The following is a 25,662-nucleotide window of genomic DNA, read 5'->3' on the forward strand; positions in this document are numbered from 1 at the left end:
TGGTTGTCATGCACTGTAGCTCGTGCACTAACCCAGTGCACTTGTGTTGAGCACACTACCAGAAGCTTGGGATGTAGCTATTGAGCTGCATAGTCATAGCTTGCAATAAAAAGTAATTGTAGGAGTAAACTTCCCACTTCGATAATTTTGTTGTGCCAAATTCTGAGCTCACTGGTGATTGGTGAGGCTAGGAATGATAAGCTTCCCTTTCCACTTATATATGCTCCCCTTCCACGTTTGTACCACTTATTACCACTTGTTTGCTTTATAGTCTTGGTGATGAATGAAACATGATCATGCAAGCACATGGGCTTCATTATGTGCTCATATTTTTTGCACTCATGTTAATCATCTTTATGTGTTAATGAATAAGTGAAAAGTGAGGATGCATGTCTTGCCTGTACTGGGGCATGGACATACACTATGCTGCGGCAGTAATGCAACACTGGAGCTGTATTGTGATCACTTTCACACGATCGCTTTCACTGCCACGTTCACTTTTGAGTGTTCTACAGCAGGTGCGATAAAGGGAATCTGCTGACATCACAGAAATTCTGCTGTTCACTTTGTTAAAATTCTTTTTATAAGTTGCCTAGTGTTGCGTAAATATGGGTTCCGGGTATACATGACTCTTCTGTCTAAGTTGCTAGCTTGTTCGTGCTCGAATTTTATGTACTGTATTGTATTAAAGTGTCTGAACTCCCTACCTCAATGCTAGTTGGGATCCATTCAAGTGTAAATAAAGATATGTGTATATTACACACCAAAATAATAGGTCAATATGAAAATAGCAGAAATTGAAGCAACACATTTATATAAACTGTATATGGTGCACTGCACACAAAGGCAATATAGCTAGCAAATGAAACTGACAATAAATGAGGTTTCAATATAGCTAACAGGTGAACTTAATGACGACATGAGGCTTATATATAGTTTCTGTTCATTATGAGGTATAGGTATCATTGCAAAAAGTCACGTTTTTGTAACTTTCAGATGTTCAAACATGAGCTAAAAATATTATTTTAAGGCTAAATGGATGTTTTTACGATGTATCATTTCTACAAGAATGCTATGCCAGATAGCGACTACATTACTTGTAATTGTCCTCTTACTGTAGCCATTTTTCCTTTGTTAAATGAGGTAGTTGTCTTTTATTTTGTTACTGTTTTCATATCCAGCATACAAGATAATTGAATGCTCTGGATAGTTAGTGTTGATTCTATTATGAACCACTAGCATAGTTTTGTAATTCACGAAAGTGTTGAAGGGCATGACATTCAGGTATTGAAAGAGTAGTAGTGTATGAGCAGTGCAGCTTGAAAAAAGTAAGAGTCTGTAGCTCTATTTTGGAGGGTTATAACTGGCTTAAATACATGTGTGGTATGTTGCACATAGGTGGCATTTTGCAGTGCATTCAGCTTAATATCATAATGCACTCAAATGTGGTATTAAACTGAATAAACTGCAAGATTCTACTGATGTACTAAATATGAATGCAAAGTAGGCATTGGTTCATTTGGAGGAGTCATGTGTAGCTGGTACTTCTATTTACACAACATCAACTATGTAATACGAATATTGTGCTGACAGGAGAGGGGCTTCATTTTCTGACCTTTTCTGGCCTAGCCATTTGGTGCATGCTGAAAGTGATCGTGTCACATTAGGATACACCACCGCTACATGTACATAGCAAGAAGCAAGTGCACCTGGCAATTGGTTGCTGGTCAGAGATGCAATTGTGGTATGACCCCTGGTACTGTGTCGATCAGATGTGCGTGTGCCCTTTGCACATTGTGCACGGATTTGTACTGAATGAAGTAAATTAGACCAATAGAGCAGCTTGCACTGATGTCATTCACTGCACACTGTGTTTGGTTGGCGTGTGTCGCAAGCAGTATTAGGAGATAACCTGGAAGCTCCTAGTGCGAGTGTAGGAAGTGCATGAACCCTGAATTGGTATGAGTCAATTCAAATGTGGGTGTTGAAGAGGGAATGCAGCAAAGACCTAGCAGCAGCTGCGCAGTGACTGAGCCTGTGGTCCTTGGAATATTTAACTATTGCCTTTGCCTCTTTCTCTTGCCAACTTCAACTATATGAAAAAGTTGTCTGGCATGTTCACGTAAAGAATTTATTATTTGCTTGGCATATTCCCTTTATGCCCTGTGATTGTTGAATTTCTCTGTCGGTAAGCCTGCTGATTGACATGATGAATGCACCTTCTTCAAATGAAATTAAATGAAATCAAATCAAATCATAAACTTTATTCCGACATTTGGAATGCTGAGGGCTGTGGTCAGTAAGCTGCTATGTGGGCTTGATTAGGACCACGACCCAGTACAAATGGCAAGAACAGGCAAATACAACAATGCAAAGGTAAATTTAAGGCAAACAAAATAAGAAATTGTACATAATAAACCAAACAATAATCTCAGACATATTGTGAGTACAGATTCAATAGAAACATAATTACAATGCATGGTGTCTAACATTAAAGGCAGGTGATGAATACACTGTATTTAAATAAACACAACATCAGTACTAAGGCTAAAACATATAAAAAGTACAAATGAGATGGACCGAAACAATCTGTGTAAACAAAAAAGTACAATAAACATTAGTTCAACTATGGCAAAAGAAAAGTGGTAAAGCGGCATAAACAAAATAGTACATCAAGTGTGAGTTCAGCAACATACAAAAAGCGATGAAGTACCGTAATCAATATTTTCAGATTGTTAGTTGATTCAAGTGAAACGGCAAGAGAAATCGCAGCATTTCTTTCCTGTAATTAGTGTGCATGCACGGAATATCCCACGCTTGAAAATGCTGAGTGTTATAAATGTCCTACGCTTTATTCTTGAAATAGTGCTTATAAATTTATCACTTCTAATGTCTGTGTGGTACCACTTCATAAGAATTGTGCAATAATAGTCTGATAATAAACTGTAGACATCCTCCTAACCTCCTGTCTATACTCGCGATGGCTGCCTGATTGATTATTATCCTGTGCATTACAAACTTTGTTGCTAACTCCAATGCCAGAGGCATACAGAATACCCTGTGGATGATGCGTAACAACCCATGCTCTTGCTGTATGGTAGGGATGTATGCTATCAATGGTTTCTGCAAGCTATTCCTCTGATACACTGTACTATATTGGAGTAGATGTCAGGAGCACATAAGTGTCTGTGCTTAAGGACAGAGTGCACTTTTGAGGGGCTGTGAGAGAGAGAGAGACAGATGATTAATTAGGTTTAATGTCCTAAAGCAACACTGGGACTATGAGAGATTCCACAGTGGAAGGCTTCTGATTAATTGGACGTAAATCTAAGTACGCAAGCATTTTACCTCAATTAACGGATGGCCGCCATGACTGGAAATTGACCCCACAACCTCGTGCTCAGCAGTAGAATGCCATAGCCACCACATGACCATGGCTAGTAGAGAGAGAGAGAGAGAGAGAAAGAAACTTATTTGAGAAAGAGCAGAAAGGTGACCTTGACATAAAAAGCCCTCAAGCCAGCTATGAAAGGTATGAGGGATGACAGTACGGACGGGCAGGCAGTTGGATTTGAATACTGCATGTACAAATGTGTGTCTAGAAGGTCCATTCACATGCCGATAATGTGAGCACTTCTTGCTCAAAGGTACAAGAAGTGCATGAATGACCTGCTTTGTTGAGACAGCCTAACCAAAAGCCTAATAGCATGTCTTCATTAAATGGGCTGTTGCCAAAAAGAGCTAATGAAGAGGCCAATGCTTGATGTTAAGAGGCATATCAGGGACAAGCGACATGTGTTCCACAGGTAATTGCAAGAAAATGTTGGTTGTGAGAGCGAGTAAATATACGACAACATAATAATGATGACCCATGCCAGTCAAACTCAGTGTGTGCTTAACTGCGAGATAACGAGCTGCACTCTTTCTTCCTTTTTTTCCAATTTGTTCATACATTGCCAGAGCTTCGCAGTCCATAGCTGTGCAGACAGCTATTGTGAAAGTCAGCTGCCTCTTTCACTTGTGTTAAAGCACTTTGAGCAGAAGCTAATACCTGACTTTGCACTGCTGTGATAGTGCATTTGTGAAGTGCTTCAGAGTGCAGGCTAGAACAAGCAAGGCATGCACCATTACATCCTAACTGCCCATGCATTAAATTCTTGACCATGCACTCTAACATTGTGCAGCGCATGCTGGAGGCCATGTGCTTATGGTAATGCAAGTAACACAGCACAGTAACAACAAGGGACAAGTTGAGAAAGGACATACACTAGCTTTCAACAAAGATTTTATTGCAGACCCTGAGAATATATATACACCCATCCATCCAAATCTGCGGAGAAGACGAAGGCATGCTGCCATGTGCAGACTATGTCCAGAATTCAAACTCTTTCTTTGGTAGAGCCATTGATGCCCAACTGACACAGTCATCTCCAGCCTGTGCGGTCTCGGTAGCTTCTGCGATTTCCCTGGTCAAGCTATTGCGATGGCAATGCACGACAACAGTCTGATCAAAAACAGGACAGCAAGGTGGCTGCGCATCACATTTTTTACAATGGCCTGGCAGTTGGCTGTTCGTAGCAATATTGCTGACTTTTTGTTGTGCTCTTGCAAATGCATGTTCAAGCACCAGCCATTCTGACCAAAGTAGTGTCTTCCACACAAGAGTGGAATTCTGTAAACTTTTCTCTTTTTGCAGGTGACGTAGGCATCTTTGTGCTTGATATTACAGCATGGTTTGCGCATTCTTGTAGGGCAGCTCAACTTGCACAAACTCAACAGCTCATTTGGCACCATGAACAACACTTTGAAGTCGGAACATTGCCCTACTTTTTTAAGATTGTGAGAAACTTTATGTAGATAGAGAATCACTGCTACCTTATTTTTGTATCTTTCTTCTTTTTACTCTCTCGCCTTCCACTCTCTGTTCGGCACTCATGCGTAATTAAGCCTGCCTTAAGCAACTGAGACTATAAAGTGCCTCGAATACCCCGCCGCCTCCAGATGTGCCACTTGCCTTTGAAGGCTTTCTATCATGGAATGATTGCATGACTTAGAGCTTTCTTCCTTCTCTGGCGTTTTCTGCAAGTCGTGCGATCATATCATGGTAGAAAGCCTTTAAGGGCAAGTGGCACGCTTGGAGACGGCGGGGTATCCGAGGTACGTTATAGTCTCAGTTGCTGAAGGCAGGCTGAATTGCGCATGAGTGCCGAACAGAGAGTGGAAGGCAAGAGAGAGTAAAAAGAAGAAAGATACAAAAATAAGGTAGCAGTGATTCTCTATCTACAATAAGTTTCTCACAATCTTAAAAAAGCAGAGCAATGTTCCGCCGTTAAAGTGTTGTTCACGGTGCCAAATGAGCTTTTGAATTCGTGCAAGTTGGGCTGCCCTATGAGAATGCGCAAACCATGCTGTAATATCAAGCCCAAAGATGCCTACGTCACCTGCAAAAAGAGAGTTTACAGAATTCCACTCTTGTGTGGAAGACACTACTTTGGTCAGAATGGCAGCTGCTTGAATGTGCATCTGCAAGAGAACAACAAAAAAGTCATTGATATTGTTACGGATGGCCAACTGCCAGGCCATTGTAAAGAATGTGATGCGCAATCACCTTGCCGTCTTCTTTTTGATCACAGTGTTGTCGTGTATCACCATTGCAATAGCTTAACCAAGGAAATCGCAGAAGCTGCCGATATTGCACAGGCTGGAGATGATTGCGTCAGTTGGGCATCAGTGGCTTTATCAAAGAAAGAGCTTGAATTCTTGACATAGTCTGCATATGGCAGTGTATCTTCGTCTTCTCTGTGGAGTCGGATGGGTGCATATATATGCTGAGGATCTGCAATAAAATCTTTGTTGAAAGTTAGCGCTTGTCCTGTCTTGACTTGTTCCTCGTCCTTACTGCACTATATTACCTGCATTACGATGAATAACCAACTTGCCCAAACTTATTCCTTTCTGAAGTTCATGTGCTTATGTTATGTTTCATTTCATTTGCTGTCAAATGTAGCCTATAAAGTTTAAGGACAGTATAAATTTTTTTTGTATTCATAAATTATGGTTATCCATTTATGTTGAGTGGCATTTTAATAGCCTACCAGTGTACTATAGTTAAAACATGTTGGTGGGCTAGTTGGTTGGAATCCATGATAGAGTGTATAAGCGCGAGTGAACGAGGATGTAGAAAAAGACAGATACACAGAGACAGCGTTTCCCTGTGTATCTGATTCTTTCTACGTCCTCGTTCAGTCGCGCTTATACATGCTATCATGGGTACTATGGTTAGAAAGCTTATAAGTACATATCTACTATTGACTTATATGTGACTTCCAAACATGGCCATAACTTCTAGTGTGCTTAGGCTTTAGTAGAGGTGTACAAGACTATGTTCATACTTTTGGCGAAGCCTAGTACACATGCGTGTTGACAAAGCATATTTTCTTAAATCTTGTACTATCATCATCTTTACGAAAGGTAACACATTTAACGCATGACAGATGGCCTCATCGGCTGCACGTTGCACAGTGCTACAGCAACATGTGAAAACAGATGGAGAGGAGGTGCACTTCTGCTACCTGCACACCTTCTTTCATGCTTTCTTCTTAGTGTGCTTATATTGCTCACAAGCGGTGAAGAATGTAACAGTGTGATTGGGCGATCATGCTGCCTGTCCTAACTCACCATTTACACCAACTTCCAAAACTGCAATAGACAGAGTGCATCCATATCAAATTTAAAAAAAACTGTTCTTGTTGGTGGGTGTGCCACAACATAGATGAAGATAAATAAACTTCCGTGATGGGGTTGCAAGCAGAAGAAGGAATGATGCTTTTCTCTCGTTTTGTTTCCACATCCCACCACAATGCCACACAACATGTCGCTAATAAGGCTATTTGCAACTTGCTCACATGTTACCTTTCTACCAGGTGATGGTAGTACGTACCTTTGCAAGAAGTTGTGAAAAGATCAATTCACAGATTGTCACAGAAGAAGTCGATTTGTGTAGGCTACTAATGTTTTGATCTTAATTTGATATTTGCACAGATCAGAAAAATAATAATTGTAGCTATTAAAGGGAGAGAAAGTGGGGCATGCACCTGCACCACAGGCACCAAGTGCCCATATGGGGCACCAAGTGCATTGCCTGGTATACATCAGCACATACTTATTTCCAACCTGCTCAGTGCAATGTAGTTGTTTAGCAGTGCGACCACAAAATATGCAAAAGTTTATACGGCTGATGCATCGGCATTTAATAATAGGCAGTCATAAATACAGTCACTGGCTATTTTTCTTACTTGGCATCTTCATTTTTTTTTCTCTTTTCTCAAGTCCTAACACTGATGACACCATAGATTGCAAGTGTGACATTTTAATGATATGTGGTTTGTATGTAAAAACTGAACAGTAGTATTTAATTGTGATTTCCTTTATTGGTAAACCACCTTAATTTACCAGTCAAAAACAAATGTAGAGAAAATTTTGTGGAGACTACTCTACCAAGCAAACTTGGCTTCTCTCTCTAATGTGCCTCTAAAGCCACTTGTAAAGGCAGTATACTAGCATTCTTGTGTTTATGTACTGTTTAAAGGCACACAAAGGTTGAATTGTACATTCTTTTCTGAGCAGTCGTACTATGAAAAAAAGAAAAAGATTATGTGCGTCTCTTATGCACAAGCTCATGACACAGCTGTTTATGCTTAGAAATCATGTGCTGATATCAGTGTTCATCATTGGTTCAGGAAGACTTGTAGAAATGGATTTCTCCAGGCTAGACCACTGGCACATATATGTGTGTATTTTGCACAAATGTTGTGTTCGGAAGTGGATTTTGTCCATTTTAATTTTTTTGTGTGTGTATTTGCAGCTCCTGGACACTCCAACGCCACTGTATGCACAGCGGGCCAGTGGTTACTGCTCAAGCTACACGTCCGTGGCAGACACGGGACGGTCCAGTGGCTCTAGCCTGCGTGGCTACAGCATATTCGTGGACCCTGCACTCATGCTCAACGAAAGCCTGTCACGGTTGCGCCACCTCCGCAAACAGTCGGACCTGCAAATGATACGCTGTATACAGCAGGACTCTTGTACCATGGACTACTTCATACGTCCACCTGTGAATCCTGTGACCCTCTTCTTCAATGATTCAGAGATGGAGCGCAACTACCGGCATCGGCTCCATCACCGTGACCTTGCGCCCACTATGGCCTCTGCCTCATTCACCACCTATTTTGACATTTTTGTGGCGCTGGGTTTTTATTTGATCATTATGTTTGCTTGCTTTGTGCTGTTTGATACACCTGTGTCGTGGCTATTGTTTTGCCTCTTTGCAACTAGTGTGCATCTCTGCATTTTCATGCTGTGCATCCGTGAAATCTTAGCCACTCGAGGCCACTGGGTAGCCGACTGTTTGGCACAGATCTACCGTTACTGCACTGAGTGGTACCCTTGGCACATGGTCGGACTTGTCCTTGTCAGCTTTCCCATCGGTGCCATCTTCTCAAATTTCACCTGTGCTGGTGTGCTTTCGACCCCAGAACGTACCAATGCCTTCTGCTATGTTGTCTTCGTCTCTCTTCTGCACTTCTGCAACTTCACCCAGCTCAACTTCTGGCTGCGCTCTCTGCTGGCCACATGTGCAGGAGTAGTTTTAGCTGTCCTCATTGGCTTGCCAGCGTGCCCATGTCCTTTGCGGACTCCCACTCGTAACGTCACACACCTTGAAATAATTTCTGACCTGGGTGTAGAGCTGCCAGGTGTCAGTTTCCATCGTGATTCATATAGCTGCAACCAGTCAGCCATTTACGAGATAGTACTGCACGTTGTGCTCAATACGATCCTCGTCTGGCTGCTCAATCGTGAGTTTGAAATAAGTTACCGGTTGAGCTTTCATGGCAGTGCCATGGCAGCCCGTGATGAGCAGCGCATTCAGTCTATGAAAAATCAAGCTGACTGGCTCTTGCATAACATAATTCCTCGCCATGTTGCTGAGCAACTGAAGAACACGTCCAAGTACTCTGAGAACCATCGTGATGCAGGAATCATTTTTGCGAGTATTGTCAACTTTCATGAAATGTATGATGAGTCATATGAAGGAGGCAAGGAATATCTACGTGTCCTGAACGAGCTTGTGGGGGACTTTGATGAGCTGCTTTCAAAGCCGCTCTTTCGCAATGTCACAAAGATCAAGACCATTGGGAGCACGTTTATGGCAGCTTCTGGACTGAATCCCAAGCTGCGACGTGAGAATCCACATCCTTTCACCCACCTTTTTGAATTGATGGACTTTGCAATAGCCATGCAACAAGTGATTGAGAACTTCAACCAGAATCTTCTTGAGTTTAACTTTGTAATTCGCATTGGCTACTGCTACGGGGATGTCACAGCAGGCGTCATTGGCACAACCAAGCTCTACTATGACATCTGGGGAGACGCTGTTAACACTGCCAGTCGAATGGATTCCCATGGAGTTCCTGGGCGTATACAGATTCCTGAACACTGCCTTCAGGTACTGCAAGAGCTGTATGTGTTCGAGTCACGAGGTTCAATATATATAAAGGGGAAGAACAATATGAATGTGTACCTTCTTGTGAGGAAGAAAGACAAAGTCTTGTACAGGATTCTTCCATCGACACAGCGGCCAAGCCTTAGTACAACATCCACAGCAGATGAAAAAGAGAAAGCCGCTCCTCCTGATGAACAAGCAAAAGGTGATGAAGTTGAAAAGGAAGCAAAAAGTGAAGAGGGATTGCCAGCATAATGGTGCGCAGGGCCTAATGTAAGCCTTGGCCCCAAATGATCTTGTCAAGCAAGGTGGATACCAGTGACTGACGTTTTGATAATATGCAAGCTGCCATACTGCAGTCAACAATCCATATTAGTGGTGACCCAGCAGAACTTGATCAAAATGCCAAGTTTCGTGAAATGGTAGTGCTTTGAATGCATGTGGATGTGTGCACACCGCAGTGTGTATGAAGTGTGCCGATTCTCATGTATGTGTGGATGGTGGTGAATACATGTTTAATCTTCTAAGTACTTCAGCTAACAGACAAAGATAGAATGGTGTGCTGAATCTCACTGAGGATAGTAGTGCTTGGTGTTTTACAGAATATTTTCATCCTTGATTTCCACCTTAGAAAGGTCAACTGTCAAAGCCAAGACGATGATGTGTTCACAAGACTGCATACTGTTAAAGTGAAAAGACAAGTGAACAAAATGCAGTACAGGAAATCTAGAAATGCTTTGGACAGTAGTGTTTTTGTGTAAGAGTCCTTTCGTTGTGTGTTTCTGTAAGCTTTTACACAATGTTCTTTGTTGGCAGCTATATGGGAGATTCACTGAGATGCATGTTTAGGTAATTGTGATTTATTTTTGTTTGTTGTCAGTAATGTTTACAATTTATACTCTTGTTTTTAATACTGTGTCATTTGCATTTGTTGGTTTGCAGGCCTTGCTGCATGGCTCATAGGTTCTCACTTTGTCGTCATTTTTTGGGAGCTCGCTTATTTCTTCCTGTCTGTTGTAGCAGCTGCGAACAATTGTGCATTTGCTTAACAGAATTCTATTCTTGTTCATCTAGTTTGTCATACATATAGCAACAGTGTCGACATAGGAGAATACTGATACAAAAAGCACGAGACAGGGGCTGCGTACCAACTGAGACGAATCACAATCACAAATTGCTTATGCGCGTAGTCTCGACGATAAACTTTGGTTGGTTCTTTGTGCTTATCATGTGGTGCGAAATCCAGTCCTTTTCTTTTCAGGACATGCAGCTGTTTAATCCTTTAGGTGCCGGGTGTTTTTCGAAGTGCAACAAGTTCAACTTCTGTCCCAGTAACACATTAACGGGCTTTCAATTGAAATGTCATTTATGGGCAATATGTTTGGTAGAGTTTTACAGATGTTCTAAATCTGAAAATTAAAAAAAAATTAACACTTATGCTACTAATCATTTAATTATAATTAGTGCATCTCAAGCAATATAGCCTCTTTGTTGCTGTCATTGTCCCTTGAAGACACTCATAAGTAACGTCAAAGTCCCCTGACTCAGAGTTCATAAGAAATAAGGAGCTCTTGGATTTCTGGATCATAAAAGAAACATGCAGATTTTTTGTGCTGGTTCGCCATGTTGAAAATTGATAGATGCAAGCAACACTGATAGTCAGTAAGCTTTGTCAAGCCATCTCTTGTATAAAAACAGTACCTACCATAAAATTTTAGATAATCTAGCTTTTAAGTAGATGGTAGAACCAGTCTACGAGAGTTTCACCTTCACAAATTATCTCTGGCATGGCCAAGGGTGTGCATCGGCGGCCATGTGATTACACTCAAGCAAGGCACTTAAAGGGCTAAATAACCAATCCTTTTCAGATCGTGATTTCTTCGCTTACGTTTTGTTTGCATTTTATTATCATCAGCACTTTTCTTGTTTTGTGCTGGTGAATGAGAAAGAGCACACTGATTGCCATGGAATGCATTTTAATGAAATAGCCTTTGAGGGACCAGGAAACATGTGCTTAATGTACTGTATAGTTTTATTATATAAGACCATGCTGTTAGCAGGTTGGTTGTTTTGGCCATCTTGGCTTGAGGAAGATGCACCGTGGTTATACATTTTGTAGCAAAAGGAAAGACTGCTAAAATTTTGTATGGCATAGTCCCTTTATGCCCTTATACACAGAATCTAGCACAGGTGGATTTTAGAGTGGATTCATCACAATTTTGAATGTGTTTTGTTTCTTGGAATACTGTGTTAGCATTTACTGACTGAATGACAATGCAGGATCTGTTACAAGTGCCAGGTAGTTAATATTGTAAATCACTTTATTTACAGAGCAATTTTTGTTTCTCTAGCTGTGGAACCTAGTGTATTTGGTAACACCATGAGCTGATGGGATGAGCACGGGATGTAAAACATGCCTCCAATACAGCTTAGAAAGGAGGGCAAAGCTTTGAACGTTGCATTGTTCAAGAAGACGGGTAGAAATGGCTTTGTCAAGCTAATCCATTGTCTCATTTGTGCCGAAATTTAATAGAAGGGTGGCATTTAACAGAGGATTTTGTTTGATAGCATGTTTTGAAGCAATACTGCCTGTTTCACCGAGAGCAATCCTAAAGTGTGTGTTGTTTATAGTGACGCTGGACCAAAAAGAGATTTATGAATTTGAGGGAATGGTGGCATCGTTTGTCAACAGGTGTGCAAAGTCCTGCGACGGAGGTGACAGACTGTGTAGCATGGATAAGCAAATGAGGTGGATTAATAAATTCTGGTAGATGGCAGCATCTTCATTCAGAAATGTGGTGTGGTTCACCTAACACATGACACTGCCATTTATTTCCCTGACAAAATCTGCATTTTCCGACTGGCAGTGCAGCAGGTGACACATACAGTCAAGCCCAATTAGAGTAAACTGCTTGGTGGCACTAGAGCTGTTTGTTAACTAGAAGTTTGTTACAATTGACTTGTTGTCAAAAAAACCTCTAAAGGGATTTTTTGAGGGCAAGAAATATGCTTGATGAGGGCTTGATTAATGAAAATAATTCATATGGCCTTTACTACCAGAAATCACTAAATGTCTGCTTCAGTAGTGCTATCCCAGTGATTCATCAGGCAATCTGCATGTTCGCTACATGTATTCTAGTGTGGCAAACTAACGACGCATCTCCTACTTTTAATCTTGCTGTGTGACTTTGATTTGCAAAGTATATACTTAGCTTGTAGATCTTTAATGCTGTGGCAACTTCAGACATCATGATTCTGATATTACATAAGAGGCGATGTGGTCCCAATTCTGACCATCACGTGTACTGCTGCTGATATCAAGAACCATGAGGGGGCAAAAAAAGAAGGTATATACGAGGATGCTTGAGAGCCAGCAAAAAATAAGAACTAAAGAAAGTGTTAAATGTAAGAAGATAGCCACTCAGTTCTTTAAAAAGGGAAGCACTTGGTATTGAGGCATTCTTCATCATAATTGGCTACTTTGAAGTTTCATGCCATTACAAAGGTTGTGGCTAGTCTTTTGAATAAATTGCAAATAAAAAGTTATCGTGTGCCAAATTCTGCATGTTTGCTAGCAAAGCTTTCCACGTACGTCTCATTTTATGCCTTGGCTGATCATTGTGCCCCTGTGTAGTTGTTCCTTCTGCTCGTTCTAGCCAAACTGACATGGCGATTGGGCTGTTATCACTTCATAGGCCTCTTGCAAGATTTGTTAGTTGATGAATTGCTGCTCATACTAGTACGCAAGGTTGTCCTGCAATGGTCCATTGTAGGTAGGCATGACTGTACTCTCAATTCATTCTGAATGAGACTTGTTAGCACTGCATCCAAGTATTCCATTATACAAAACCCACTGCCAAATGCTGCTTCTGTGTGAAATTTTACTGCGAGCGAGCTCTAGCAGTTGAACCGGTAAACACAGCTAAACTTATGGTCCTGAACTATGCAACATTTAGTATGTACATAGTGAAATTGATCTTTCTTCAGACTGGTGAAATCAACCTAGGGCTTCTCGCTGCTTTCTTGCAAATGCTAATGAACATCTGTGACATTCTATGGGGTGCCTGGCTTCCAATGCCCAATTCTGAATATACTGTGAAGAAAAAGCATGATAAAAGAATGTGGTGCATGTCGTGAAATTATGTAGTGTTCCATGGTTAGCAGCAGAATTCATATTATGCCAAGAACAAAAGAGGTGAATTTTTTTGTCTTTGCTGCATTAATGAATGAAGCATCCAACACATGTTTGTTTGGATTAGTTCCTCATTATTCTTTTTTTTTATGCCGGTATCTCTAGAGCACAGGTATAGCTTCTCATTACTTATGACGGTATCTCTAGGGCTTGAATTTGCATTCAAGCTTGATGGTACATTACTGGAAAGCTTTAGCTGATACGTGCACTTTCTGGCACTAATGTTTTGGCGAAATACCGTCGTGGAAATGCAAAAAGCAGCCCTGGTGGTGATTCTGGTGATGCTTTCTATGGCTCTGTATTCACTGCAAACAACATTAATGTTTTCATGGTGGCACAAGCTTTTTAGTGCCAGACCTTTCCCAACAAAGAAGTGCCACATAACTGAAGAATGTTGCAGCACATTTTGTTTGGACAAAATATTGCCAGATTCAACCACGACTGATGCTGGGTTTTTCTTCACGGCATTCCACTATTACCCTAATGTCAAAGCACATGCACAGGGACTAAAATTCTGTGTTGTGTGTTGCAGGAAAATAATGCAATAGGCTAACACAATTTTCTGCTGCTTTGTGCTGGAAGCGAGCACCTGGCTTTGTGACGAACTGTGCGCTGCAATTTTTTTTTTATAAAAATTATTTTTGCATTATATGATGATTGTTTTTGATGAATGTTAAGATACAGCTTTGAAGTCTGGAGATTGTGCAGAACAGTGTTTGCAGTGTGTGAGGCTGCGTCACGAGAGCTTAATCGTTCAAGCATGGTTTGCTTGTGCCCGAAGGTTATGTTTTGCCAAGGCACAAGCTTGCATGTTACTGGAAGCACTGTTTTTTTCAGCTGCTGCTGTACAAGTTTGCAGCTGAGGCCAAATGACAAGCCATGCTACCTGTCCTTAATTTACACAACTTTGTACTGGTACTAGATATCTAGGCTTTGTACTTTTCTAAAAAAAAAAAAAAACGAAAAGAAATGTTGATGTTGTGCCTAGGGTAGTGAACACACAGTTCAATCCAAAGTGTTTGCACCTCATGCTAGGGAAGAGTGACTGTCTTCTCAAGCAAAGCATCTAGTCACGTGTTTTGGCTTTAACATAATGCTGGGCGAGCAGTCTATTGTTGATGACAATATCTACAAGCAGGCGCTGTGTCATGTGTGGAGGCGCCCGGTATGGAAAGTGTTTGTTACACATTTCAGGCCCTTGGAGGATCTTTTCGCACCATTTTTACACATATATTCTGCCTCACACTCGGGTTGCATTCCAACAGTCCGGATGCACAGCTATGCCTGAAGGCTGAAACACGCCTGTTTGCAGGACAAATGGGCATCCCTTTGGCAATCAGGAAGCAACCCTGGTACCAAGTGTCTCCTTTGCTCTGCCTTGTTAATGTTCACACAAAAACTCAGTCACAAGTGTCTATAGCACTGCATGCGCTTTTTATACCAATTCCTTCGGAGAAGGCGTCTCTCCTGGTGATGTGTGTGTGCTGTCTACTTCGATTTTGTGTGCTCTGTGCTAAATGCTATAACAGTATGGTACCCGGTAAGCACACTTCCGTCTCCATGCGATAGAAATGGGCGCCTTTGAGATCTTTTTGTGATCCGCCCAAACCCACGTGGCCATCACATGTGGAAAACGCCCAGTATTCTAAAGGTGCCAATGATATCCGTTGCCTGCAAGAAACTTACGTGGAATGAGCACTTGAATGTCACTTTGCACACATCAAAGCACAGTATTACTGCGGCGATTGTGTGTGATGCCAGGCTGTTTGGTTCTTATATCTGTGCTTCTATACAACCTAAACAGAAAAATACAGACAGAAAAAATAGAATGAAATGGTGGGACTTTTCTAGTCATGTGAATTTCTGAACTGTTGTTGTGAATGTGGCTGGCAATTACATGTGTGGCGAATCATGCTCGTTCTGTCCATTTGTGTCCTGCTGCTGACCGCCACCAACTTAATACTACTATTTGCATATCATTACCTTCAGTGTTGGGATCATCTACACATGTATTTGTTAAATGTGATCTTTGCGCTACACCTGAAATGTTTTAAAGGGGGCAGGAAGTCATTTGTTGCTTCTAGATGAGATTGAGTGCTTATGTGTTGAATCCATTTTTTATTTGTATGTCCTTGCCGATGATCGATATATATATATATATTTTTCAGAAGTTATGTTGTTTTGGCAATGTAAAAAGTATGTTGATATTATTGTCATGTTTTAGGTTTGAGAGTTTAAACATTCACTGGTCACTGCATTCTAAAACAAAGCGGTTGTATTCATATTTAGGTGTATATACATTGAAGATTATGAAAAAGACAAGCTTGTTTTCTATGTACAGTTATATTGTTTTTCAGTCTGTATAGGGGATTCCCAAATAAATTATTTATTCATTTTGTAAATAAAGTGTTCTGAATCATTCATGGGCTGCTACAGATATTCTGGATGTCAAGGTGAGAAAAAGCTGTGCAATGAAACCTAAAGTGGTTGTTAAACGAATGCCATGCATGAAGCCTGTCACAGAAAATTTAATTTTGAAAACGTAAATTTTGTTGAATATGTGCTGTAGCTTTGGTGTCGCAGAAATGTAAAGGACACGTTGGGCACAAAAAGCTCGAGATTTTATCAAGCACAAGTGCATTGGTAAGCATCTTAACGACTTCATGCATATTTATAAACTTCCAAAGTTTGAAAATCAATCGTCAAACTACCCAATTAGCGGGAAGTCAACCACTGCTAGGCCAGCTTCGACTACTAGCTGCGTTTACCAGCGCGTTTCGTTTACATTCGACTTGGTGAAAGTGGTGTCATTGACAACGTTGACGCATCGTTTAAGTCAATGTAATTTCTTATGTTCCCTCAAACATACTTTTTTCCTAATGTTTTCGCCCTCCGCCCCACCCGTTTAGCTGCCGGCTTCGTGGCTAATCTCCCGTAGTAGGTGTAAGGAAGCAAATTCATGCACCGCGCCTGCCTTCTGCGTGTAATAAGCATTGCGATGGAGCTCGATCGGGATTGAAGTTATCGACCGCAGTTTACTCTCTTCTGCAGTATGCGCAAATGAGCAAATCACGATCGAAAGTGCACTGTGCGACAGCGGTGCAAAAACTTTGTCTGCAGCTGTGTACAGCAGGTCGGTAGCTTCGATTTTACACAGCCCGAAACTGTACACTAGTAGCACCTTAATAAGGTCAGGCCCTGGTAAGTATCTCGTGCGCGATATGTATTCTTTGCGCTTCAATTAAAGCTGCAGTAACGAAGCTGCTGGCTGTTGCTGGAACATACACACGGCTGTCCCGGCGATCAGCTGATGCGCGAGCTATCACCCGAGGCAGCAGCGGATGGCGTCTGAAGTTAATACGACTTGCTGTAACTGTTACGATTTATATCAACCGCTAATAAATTTGTACGTAGCCAACCCAGGCATTTCAATAGTGTTTCTTATCCAATCAAGCGGAACAGCGCAAGAACTCGCGCTGATGTATGTAGTACATACAAGGGACCATTCAATCAAATGACCACTACAAAAAGAAACAAAATAAATGCATTAACAACTCCTTCCGAACAATGTGGCTACAATAAAGACGGAAGCAACCAATCTGCAGAATTCATGGCATTTAATACGCATTTACATACTCCAATTTCAGAAAGAACAAGAAATGAAGTCGAGCCATGCGAATGAAACCGCGAACAGCCGACTTGTCGTACGCAGTGCACCATGGGAGAGTAGCCATTGGCGCCCCACAATGCATCGCTCAACCCGTGTTTTCGGAGGGTCTTCGGAAGGTGCTCGGCAAAGTCCGGAGCGCGTTCGGGATGCCATTACTGCGAGCAGGTAAAAGTGAACCAATGGCGTTCTAGGCATTGCATCACGTGGAAAATTGTGACCAATCACAAGCTTTTATTTCCTTGGCAATGTTTGCTCGGCAATCTTCGTTGTTTTCTCTGACAAGCGTAGAAAAACTTTTCATCAACAGCCGCCATATTGGATGAATAAGGGGCCTAAATTTTCAGGAACTGTGCTCTGAATTTTGGCTTCTTTTTTCGTCTTGGCTGTCGTTTTTGAGACGACTGTTCACCTCCGTTCTTCATGGAGTAACTCCGGTAAGGGATTGGGAAGCCTTCGTCGTGTGATTGCGGCTCCGGACGGCCCGATGCTCGGCAGTGCTTGCCTGGGCAGTCGCGGAGCGTTGAAGTTTTGATGGGGTAGTGCGATGCCGTAGAACGCGATCATGAAGAGACTGTCCCCGTGCCTTGACCATGAAGAAGAAAATCGGACTGTGCTACCATATATTTGTGCGTGGATTGAACCATCAGATCTTCTAAAAGTGTATTGGTATGTCGAGGGTTTAAATTCTTGATAATCTTCCCCATTCTTGAGCGCATAGGGCATCAGTGGTTTAGGCTTATCAATATGGCTGACCATCTTGTGGATGGGCCGCCGAATAAGCGGCAGAAGTTGGCAGAAACTGGCCTGTCGTCGGACAGCGCAGGTGAGTGCACCATTCCGTTTCTTTTTCATGCCTGAAGTGTCTCGGTGATAATTTCTTTCGCTGAAGCTGTGTCTAATGCTGTGATGCTCTGTATTGATGCACTTGCTCGCCTGTCGCTCGGCAGACCCATGTTTTGGCTCGCGTCTCTCCGTTTTCTGATCCCGCTAGTGCTTGTCGACCGCTTACCGGCGCTACACCGTGCTTGTCGTTGCTAATGATTAGTCTTGTCGCTATGATGCTTTCAACTTGTCGTGCGGTTCCGAACGTCGTCCGCTAGCGATGTTGTCCGTAGCTTTACTTCCCCGTGCGTACCGCGGAGTCGTGTTCGTTTTCTGGTGGCTGCTATTTCGTCCGAATTGTGAGTGGCGATTTTTGGGTGCACACCTGCGTACAAAAACCAAGGTGGTATTTCAGACGAGTGGGTAATGCTTTGGCGGAAGAACTATAGAAAATCGCAGGTTTGCCGATGCCACTGCAGGCAGACTGCCCGCTAACCCTAATTGCGTTTAGAAAGTGCTTGAATCGTACCGTTTGTGCGCAAAATAAATTCATTTCTGGCACTGTGTGTTAATGAGGAGCTTGTGAGTATTGTTCGCCTTCGTTCCGCGGCCGAAAAAGATGCATGAACTGTCCTTATAATACGTAGAGTGTATTCGCCCGCGCCCTGTGCTCGCAGCGGGGAATGTTGCTCGGATCGGTTCCTCGGCGGTCCCGCGCACTTGTTCGTGCTCGGGACGTTTCTGTGCTGCGCATCTTGTTTGAATGTCCACCGGTTTGCAAAACCTTTCGTTCGGGACTGTTCTCACGTGGCTCGCGCTGAGCGCCGTCTCGGGCGTCCCGGTGCCCGCGTCAGATGTTTTAGCATCTTCTCTTCCTGCTGCCGCCGCCGCCACCGCGAACTCGACCTCTTTGGGCGGGATCGCGGCATGGTGCCACAGGAGACACGAGAGCGCATTCCCGCTGGAACATTGCTAACATAGCCTTCGCCATCCTCGCGGTAGAGCTGGCCACTGTTTTCCGAGATCGGCAGGTTTATTGATAAACATTGCAGGGGGGAGTGGCCGCGGGAACAGTCTGTTGGAATGCGCCGCGAAAGGCCCGACGTCTCGGACTGACACAGATTCAGGTTGCCGGCCATTTCGTACCTGTCATGATTGGGTCTGCCGAAGCGTAGATCGGGCTCGTGTATCTGGACGGCTGGTGCTCGCCGAGTTACTTTCGCGGAAGCCGGTAGCAGCCAACGTCGCTGGTGCCTACGAGGCACCGTTTTCAGAACTCTCGGCTCTGCGCCTTCACCATTAAATGCGCTTTAGATGAGCTGTTTACGTTTACCTTAATTAAAATTTTGACTGCCCTCAGCTCCACAAACATCAGCTTTTCTCCAGTTACTCGGCCGACACTCCCGGCAGATGTAATCTATACCAGCGCCACGAACACTATTTCATCATTTGTATCAGAACAAAAATTTCCGTCGAGTATAATAGGTCGCAGTTGAACGTGTTTCAATCGTTTGTTGATGGGTCAGTGAAAACTAACTGTTGCAATCGCGAAAGTAGGCACAACACTTTAGAAATGCACTTGTTTTATGAAAGTCATATTTGTAGCATAAAGTTACGTCTTTCATGTTTATCTAGCAAAATAAAAGGCTAGGTGGGACATAATCTTCAAGTGACGTTTTAAGTCTACTAGAACTGCAAAAAGACTGAAGTGTACAAGTGTGAAAACTATTTAATGTTGGCTTGTAATTTAGTATGTAAGCTGGCAGTGTGCTCCCGTTTTAATGTTTCGGGCTCGTTCTCTGCTGGTGGTGTACTTCAGCTAATTTGCAATAGGGTAAAGTCTTTTTTTGTGTGCTTATGTGGCATGAGAAGAAAACATAGTGCGTAAGAGACAGTGCATGTGGCTGGGTATTTTACTGTAGGAGGAAATACGTATGTTAATTTATTGCACATCTCTAGAGCCATTGCCTGACATGAATGCGTAGTACAGTGTGAAATCAAAAAGGGCCAGCACCCACAAACTGCTGTCAGATTGCTTAACACTTGTCATGTTTCTGAAGGCCAATGCAATGTATGGTTAATAAATGACGTGTTCAACGTGCTTTTCATAGTCTTTCTGTGCAGGAACTATTTAATACTTCTGCAGTTGAAATGCTACAGCTTTTGCAAAAGTTTTGTCAAGCTAAATGGGAGCGTTCCATGATGTTCTGCTGCTGTTTTAGCTGTTCTGCCCTTCTCATCAACATTTCTGGTCATAGCTGTCGTCTAAGGTCTAGTTGCCACTCATTTGTAACATTTCAATGCTGTGAATTGACACTTAGCACATGTAGTATGACCTGAGGGCCGGGCAGCTTTGGTGGCCCTTGAGACCTAGGTAGGTAAAGGTTTTACAGGTATATTGGTGCTGTGTGCATTAAAATGATGCAGTATCTTATTATGCAGTTGAATTTAACTGAACCATGGCACTAGCGCGCACATGTATGTGAATGCAGCCGCAGCTTTCGAAAGGCCCCCCATAGCAGTGCCAGTCACCCTTATGTTGTTCTATTTCTTTATAATCTTTCATTTGCAAACTTGTGTAGGATTCACAGGAGGTGTAAATGAAAATGCTGCAGCTTTTATACAGGAGTACATCATTGAATATCAGGACCATCTTGGGGGTTATCTCATGACAGTGAATGTTGACAAGATATTTACAGAATGTGCATATTGGCAGCATTTTTATTTCGACTGACACGGATTCATAGGCATTGCATGTGCTGCACTCTGCAGGCTGCTGTGTGATGCTGAAGCATGAAGGTAAAAGCTGTAGGCATAAGCAGCTGCTATAACAAAAATCTTCCGACTTACTTGAGATCGCAACACAGTGCTGTCTGATTTGAAATAGTGATTTTTCATATCGTGCACACAGTGCAGCGTGACAACTGCAGTGCAGGCTATATTGTCCTTCCGAGAATGAAGCAGTTCGCTTCAACTGTTTCACTTGATTCAAGATGAATACCTTTATGTCGAGTAATTTTTATTGCAGACTTCGTGGTTTGGTATATATGGGCATGTTTCTACTAATTTTGTCCATGAGTATTCTAACCATTTTGTTGCTGCTGTTTGTGGTGGCAGATTTCAGCCGACTGTGGGACCTGGAGAATGAGCTGCCGGAAGAGCTCATGGGTTCAGGAGGGGGCCCACCTCTGGGCGACCTGAGTGGTGGCCCCACCCAGCCGGCGAGTGCTGCCCAGCAGAATGGCACGGGTGGTGAGGAGGCAGCTGGCCAGCGGCATCAGCAGTTGTCACAGCTGCTGCAAAGCAAGGCCAACCACGGGAGTCCCAAAGAGCTGGGTGGGGGCCCCAAGCTGCTTGGTGGGCCTCTGCTCAATGGGCCGATGGGGCCCATGGGCCAGGCAAGACCACCCCCATCTCTTGGAGGCCTGCTCGGACCAAACTCCCCGCATGGAGGGCCCTCTGGAATGGTCGCACCCCAGCCCGGCATGAAGGTAGGTGCATGGTTATCATCTTGACAGCTGGGAAACTTTAACAGAGATGGTTGCAGTGAGGCTACAGCTTTCATTCTTGGCTGTGGTGCTTTGACAAAGCAGGATGTGAAGGTACCCATGTACGGAAATCTTGGGATATATTATAGAATCCCAGCTACTTTGAAGACAGTATAATTCTGAGCTTTGTGGTTCTGCAAGTGGCGTAGGTGTTATAATGTAGGGATTTCTTTCACTTTGTTCTAGTTCTTTGTTTGTTCATGTCCAGCTGATCTCACTGGGAATGTAGGTGGAGTGCCGTTTGGATTGTTTATGAAACAATAAAACAAAGCATATATAGTCACATTATTATGACCCACGTGTTTCTTGTGGCCAAAAGAATTCAGTGTTGCACAGTGCGGTCCACTTATAACGATACCACATATAACGATATATCGGTTATAACGATGGGTCGACATGAGAGTGTCATATTATGCATTAAGTGTATGGGGAAAAACCATTTATAACGATATGTTATTCACCGCATATTGGATGTAACGATAAAAATTTCGCCGTTCGGGTGGCTTTTTCCGTGCAAAATAATCGTAACATTTGCGTTGCTTAGTTCCCTGAAACGAACGATGTCGAGACGAGGCGATGTTTACCTCCGTAAGTTCGTATCTGCCGCCATTACCACGCTGCACGTCCCAACGTTACTAGGCGCGTCCCGCCCTGCCTGCACACCGGAGAGTACCTGAGTAGGCGCAGTGCGCCACAAGATGGTGCTAGCTGCTTCATGCGCGTCGGCCACAGTCGCTCCGAAAGATAGAGAAAGAAAAAAAGTGACAAGCAAAGTGGCGCGGTGGCGCCCGTCCCACACTCAGTCTCTCGCGATAGCTGGCTGACGCCACCGAAGCAGCGTGCAACCAACGGTACAACCCAGTTCGAAGATGGCGCCGACAAAGTGCAAAGCTGTGTCGCTTGACACAAAAATGGATATTTTGCAGGACTCTCAACATGGCTTCAAGGTGAGCACCCTCGTGAAGAAGTATGGGATCGTCCAGTTAACGATATCAACCATCTTGAAAACTGGGAGAACCGCGATTGTGAAGGCAGGAGCTATCAGCAGCCATGCCAATCAGCGGAAAAGGGGTTAGAGACCCTTTGTACGTCGATGTTGAAGAGGCGCTTTACCAGTGGTTTAACACAACCTGCGCGCATAATGTGCCTATTAGTGGGCCAATACTTGCCACCAAAGCGAAAAACTTCGCTTTTCTTCTGGGACGCCCAAATTTTGAGCCTGGGGGAGGCTGGATTCAGCGCTTTAAAGAGCGGCACGGAATTGTTTACAAAAACGTGGTAGGGGAAGCGGCGTCTTTGGACACAGAGGCAAAGCAGCAGTGGCTGCAGAGAAAGCTGCCCAGCGTGCTGGAGCGCTACCGGAGAAGGACATATATAGTTGCGACGGAACTTCTCTGTTTTTTCAAATGTTGCCATCGAAGACTCAAGCTCTTAAAGGAGATCGATGCCCCGGCGGGAAGCACTCGAAACTTAGGGTGACCGTGTTGCTGTGCGTTAGCATGGACGAGAGCCATCATCTCAAGCCTTTCATGATCGGGCGATCAAAGAAGCCAACGTGCTTTAAGAATCAAAGCATCCCGGTCCGCTATCGCAGCAATAAGAAGGCGTGGATGAACCGCGACCTGTTCGAAGAATGGCTGCTCGAGTTCGACAGTATAATTGAAGGTCAAGGAAGAAAAGTAGTGTTACTACTTGACAACTGTAGCGCACATAGCGTTAACCCGAAGCTAACATCTGTCGAATTGATGTTTCTGCCTCTGAATACTCCGGCAGGCCTGCAGCTGTTGGATGCCGGTGTGATCGCCAACTTTAATGTCCTGTATCGGCGGCGCATGCTGGAGTGGATAATTTTAGCCATTGACCACGCAGCTCCTGGCACGTCGGGTCATGCAGACGGGCCCCCTGACCTGAAGATCAGCCTTTTGGAAGCGGTGCGCTTCGTTTATGGTGCATGGTATGAAGTAAAGCAGTCAACCATATATGTACAACTGCTTCAAAAAGGCGGGCTTTGTGCGTCGGGACGAACTTTCCCAACCCACTGAGACCAACACGGTGGAGACCGCTGACATAACCGAGCTCTGGGAGCTCGTTCCTACTGGTGACACAGGTGGTGCGTCGATGGATGAGTTTTTGACTGCAGACAGTGCTGCCTCGTTCTGCGATGAGGTCACCGACGAGGCGATCGCCGAAGATGTGTTGTCTCGACAGACGGCAAAGTTGTGCAACGGTGGCGATGGCAGCAGCGACAGTGACGAGATTGACAGTGGCTCCTTGACCCCAACACAATGTCCACGCAAAGTGCACTGTCGTCGATCGACTCCTTAATTGATTTTATGCATGCTAAAGGATTGCTGCCAGTGTTTGCGCAGCAGCTGGAATCCATGCACACCGTGGTTGTGAAGCTGAAGCTGCCGCAATAGCAAGTGCAGATTTCGGACTATTTTGGCGCGCCTAACCCTTGACACGGTCATTGGCGCTAGAAATAAAGATTGTTTTTCACGGCCTACTTTCTACATCATCTATTCTTTAGAGCAAGTAGTGAATTCTAGTTTGGAGCTGCAAAGGTATGTTCCGAATTTTTGTTTTTGTTTTATATAACTGCAGTCGAGATATAGCGATCATCGGTTATAACGATCATTTTTCGTCTTTCTCGATATCGTTATAAGTGGACTGCACTGTATATTGCTTATAAGTGTGTGGCTATACGGTTTCGCATTTATGGGGTATGTTTGCCTGAATTATTAAGTAACGTTTCTTAAATCTAGCAAGGGATGTCAAGTTTGTGTGCATGTATTGCAGGGGCCAGGCGGAGCCATGGGCCCAGCATCATTCCATGGAGGTTATGGCCAAGTGATGTCAATGGGCCAGTTGAGTCAGTCTCCGCAGAGGCCCATGGGAGCCAACCTCGGCGCTGCATTAGGCATGCCCCCACGCTACTCAAGTGTAGACTCATCGCAACTGCAAAATGTGAGCTGCTTGTTATATGCACATTCTTTCTTTTGATGCCGCATAAATCTCCCTTCAGTCCAAACACTGATTGCTCAATTCTAATGCACTTTTGATTTTAGTGCTAACCCTATTCTCCTGATAGCAGCCCGTCACTACTGCACATGGAAGCCTGGCTTCACATTGGACCATGACATTAATGTGGGGCAAAATAAGATGGGACAGAAATACAAGCAAGGTCTGGCAACCCTATAGGATCGAAAGAAAGATGTTCTATGCAGAATGTTCTTGCTGGCATCTCCAGAAGCAAGAAAAGCTACAGAAAAAAGGAAGAAATATAGGAAGCAGAAAACTAAAAGAACTTTCCACATTATCTTTTGCGTGTCCTTAATATGTAATTGCTTGCTTGTTTCCAATAAATGGTCATTCACTTTTGAAAAGTGTTCTTATTTCTTTATCTGATCACTTCTTGTGAAACCCTGCTAACATTGCAGTATGCACAAACCTTTCCTCAGCTTTAATCTGCTATGCCACTGACTGTGTCCTTCTGCTTGTGCAGCAACATGGGCAGCCACCTCCTCAGCAGGCGCAGCAGCTGGCTGGTCCTCCAATGGGGCAGGCGGCTCCTCCCCCGGGTGTGGCGCCCCCTCAGCAGCCGCCACCTCCACATCCTGGTGGAGGTGGTCCCCCCCTCGGTACACCTCCTGCAGCGGCAGCCCCCTCAACAGCTGACCCTGAGAAACGCAAGCTCATCCAGCAGCAGCTTGTGCTCTTGCTGCATGCACACAAGTGCCAGCGGAGAGAATCCCAGGCGGCTAATGGAGAGGTGCGTGACAACCAAACTAAGTGGATGTCGTCAGGTCATAGTTTAGACACAAAGGCATTGTCTGGCCTCGCGCTTGTGGTATCACTTGGAGCAGCTTTCATTGGTCATGCAGGAATGGTAAGCAGTACTAATCCGCCAAATGAGTGAATTTGCTCT

The 25,662-nt window shown here is 43.7% G+C and overlaps 2 protein-coding genes across 4 annotated transcripts in view; both read left to right on the forward strand.

The window, feature by feature from the left end:
* Window positions 1-16,100, forward strand: part of Ac13E (Adenylyl cyclase 13E) — a 138,853-nt gene extending 122,753 nt beyond the window's left edge. For all 3 annotated transcript variants that reach the window (XM_050182646.3, XM_050182651.3, XM_050182647.2), the window contains one exon: window positions 7,865-16,100. In XM_050182646.3, coding sequence (XP_050038603.1) covers window positions 7,865-9,757 — 1,893 coding nt within the window. In that variant the 3' untranslated portion in view covers window positions 9,758-16,100. The remainder of the gene's footprint in view (window positions 1-7,864) is intronic.
* A 1,186-nt stretch (window positions 16,101-17,286) lies between these two features.
* The window catches only part of nej (CREB binding protein nejire), a 96,228-nt gene continuing 87,852 nt past the window's right edge, over window positions 17,287-25,662 (forward strand). Inside the window, exons 1-4 of the mRNA XM_050182645.3 lie at window positions 17,287-18,187; window positions 21,304-21,677; window positions 24,534-24,701; window positions 25,240-25,506. Coding sequence (XP_050038602.1) covers window positions 18,109-18,187; window positions 21,304-21,677; window positions 24,534-24,701; window positions 25,240-25,506 — 888 coding nt within the window. The 5' untranslated portion in view covers window positions 17,287-18,108. The remainder of the gene's footprint in view (window positions 18,188-21,303; window positions 21,678-24,533; window positions 24,702-25,239; window positions 25,507-25,662) is intronic.

Source organism: Dermacentor andersoni, chromosome 4, assembly GCF_023375885.2.
Source record: "Dermacentor andersoni chromosome 4, qqDerAnde1_hic_scaffold, whole genome shotgun sequence".
NCBI lineage: Eukaryota > Metazoa > Arthropoda > Arachnida > Ixodida > Ixodidae > Dermacentor > Dermacentor andersoni.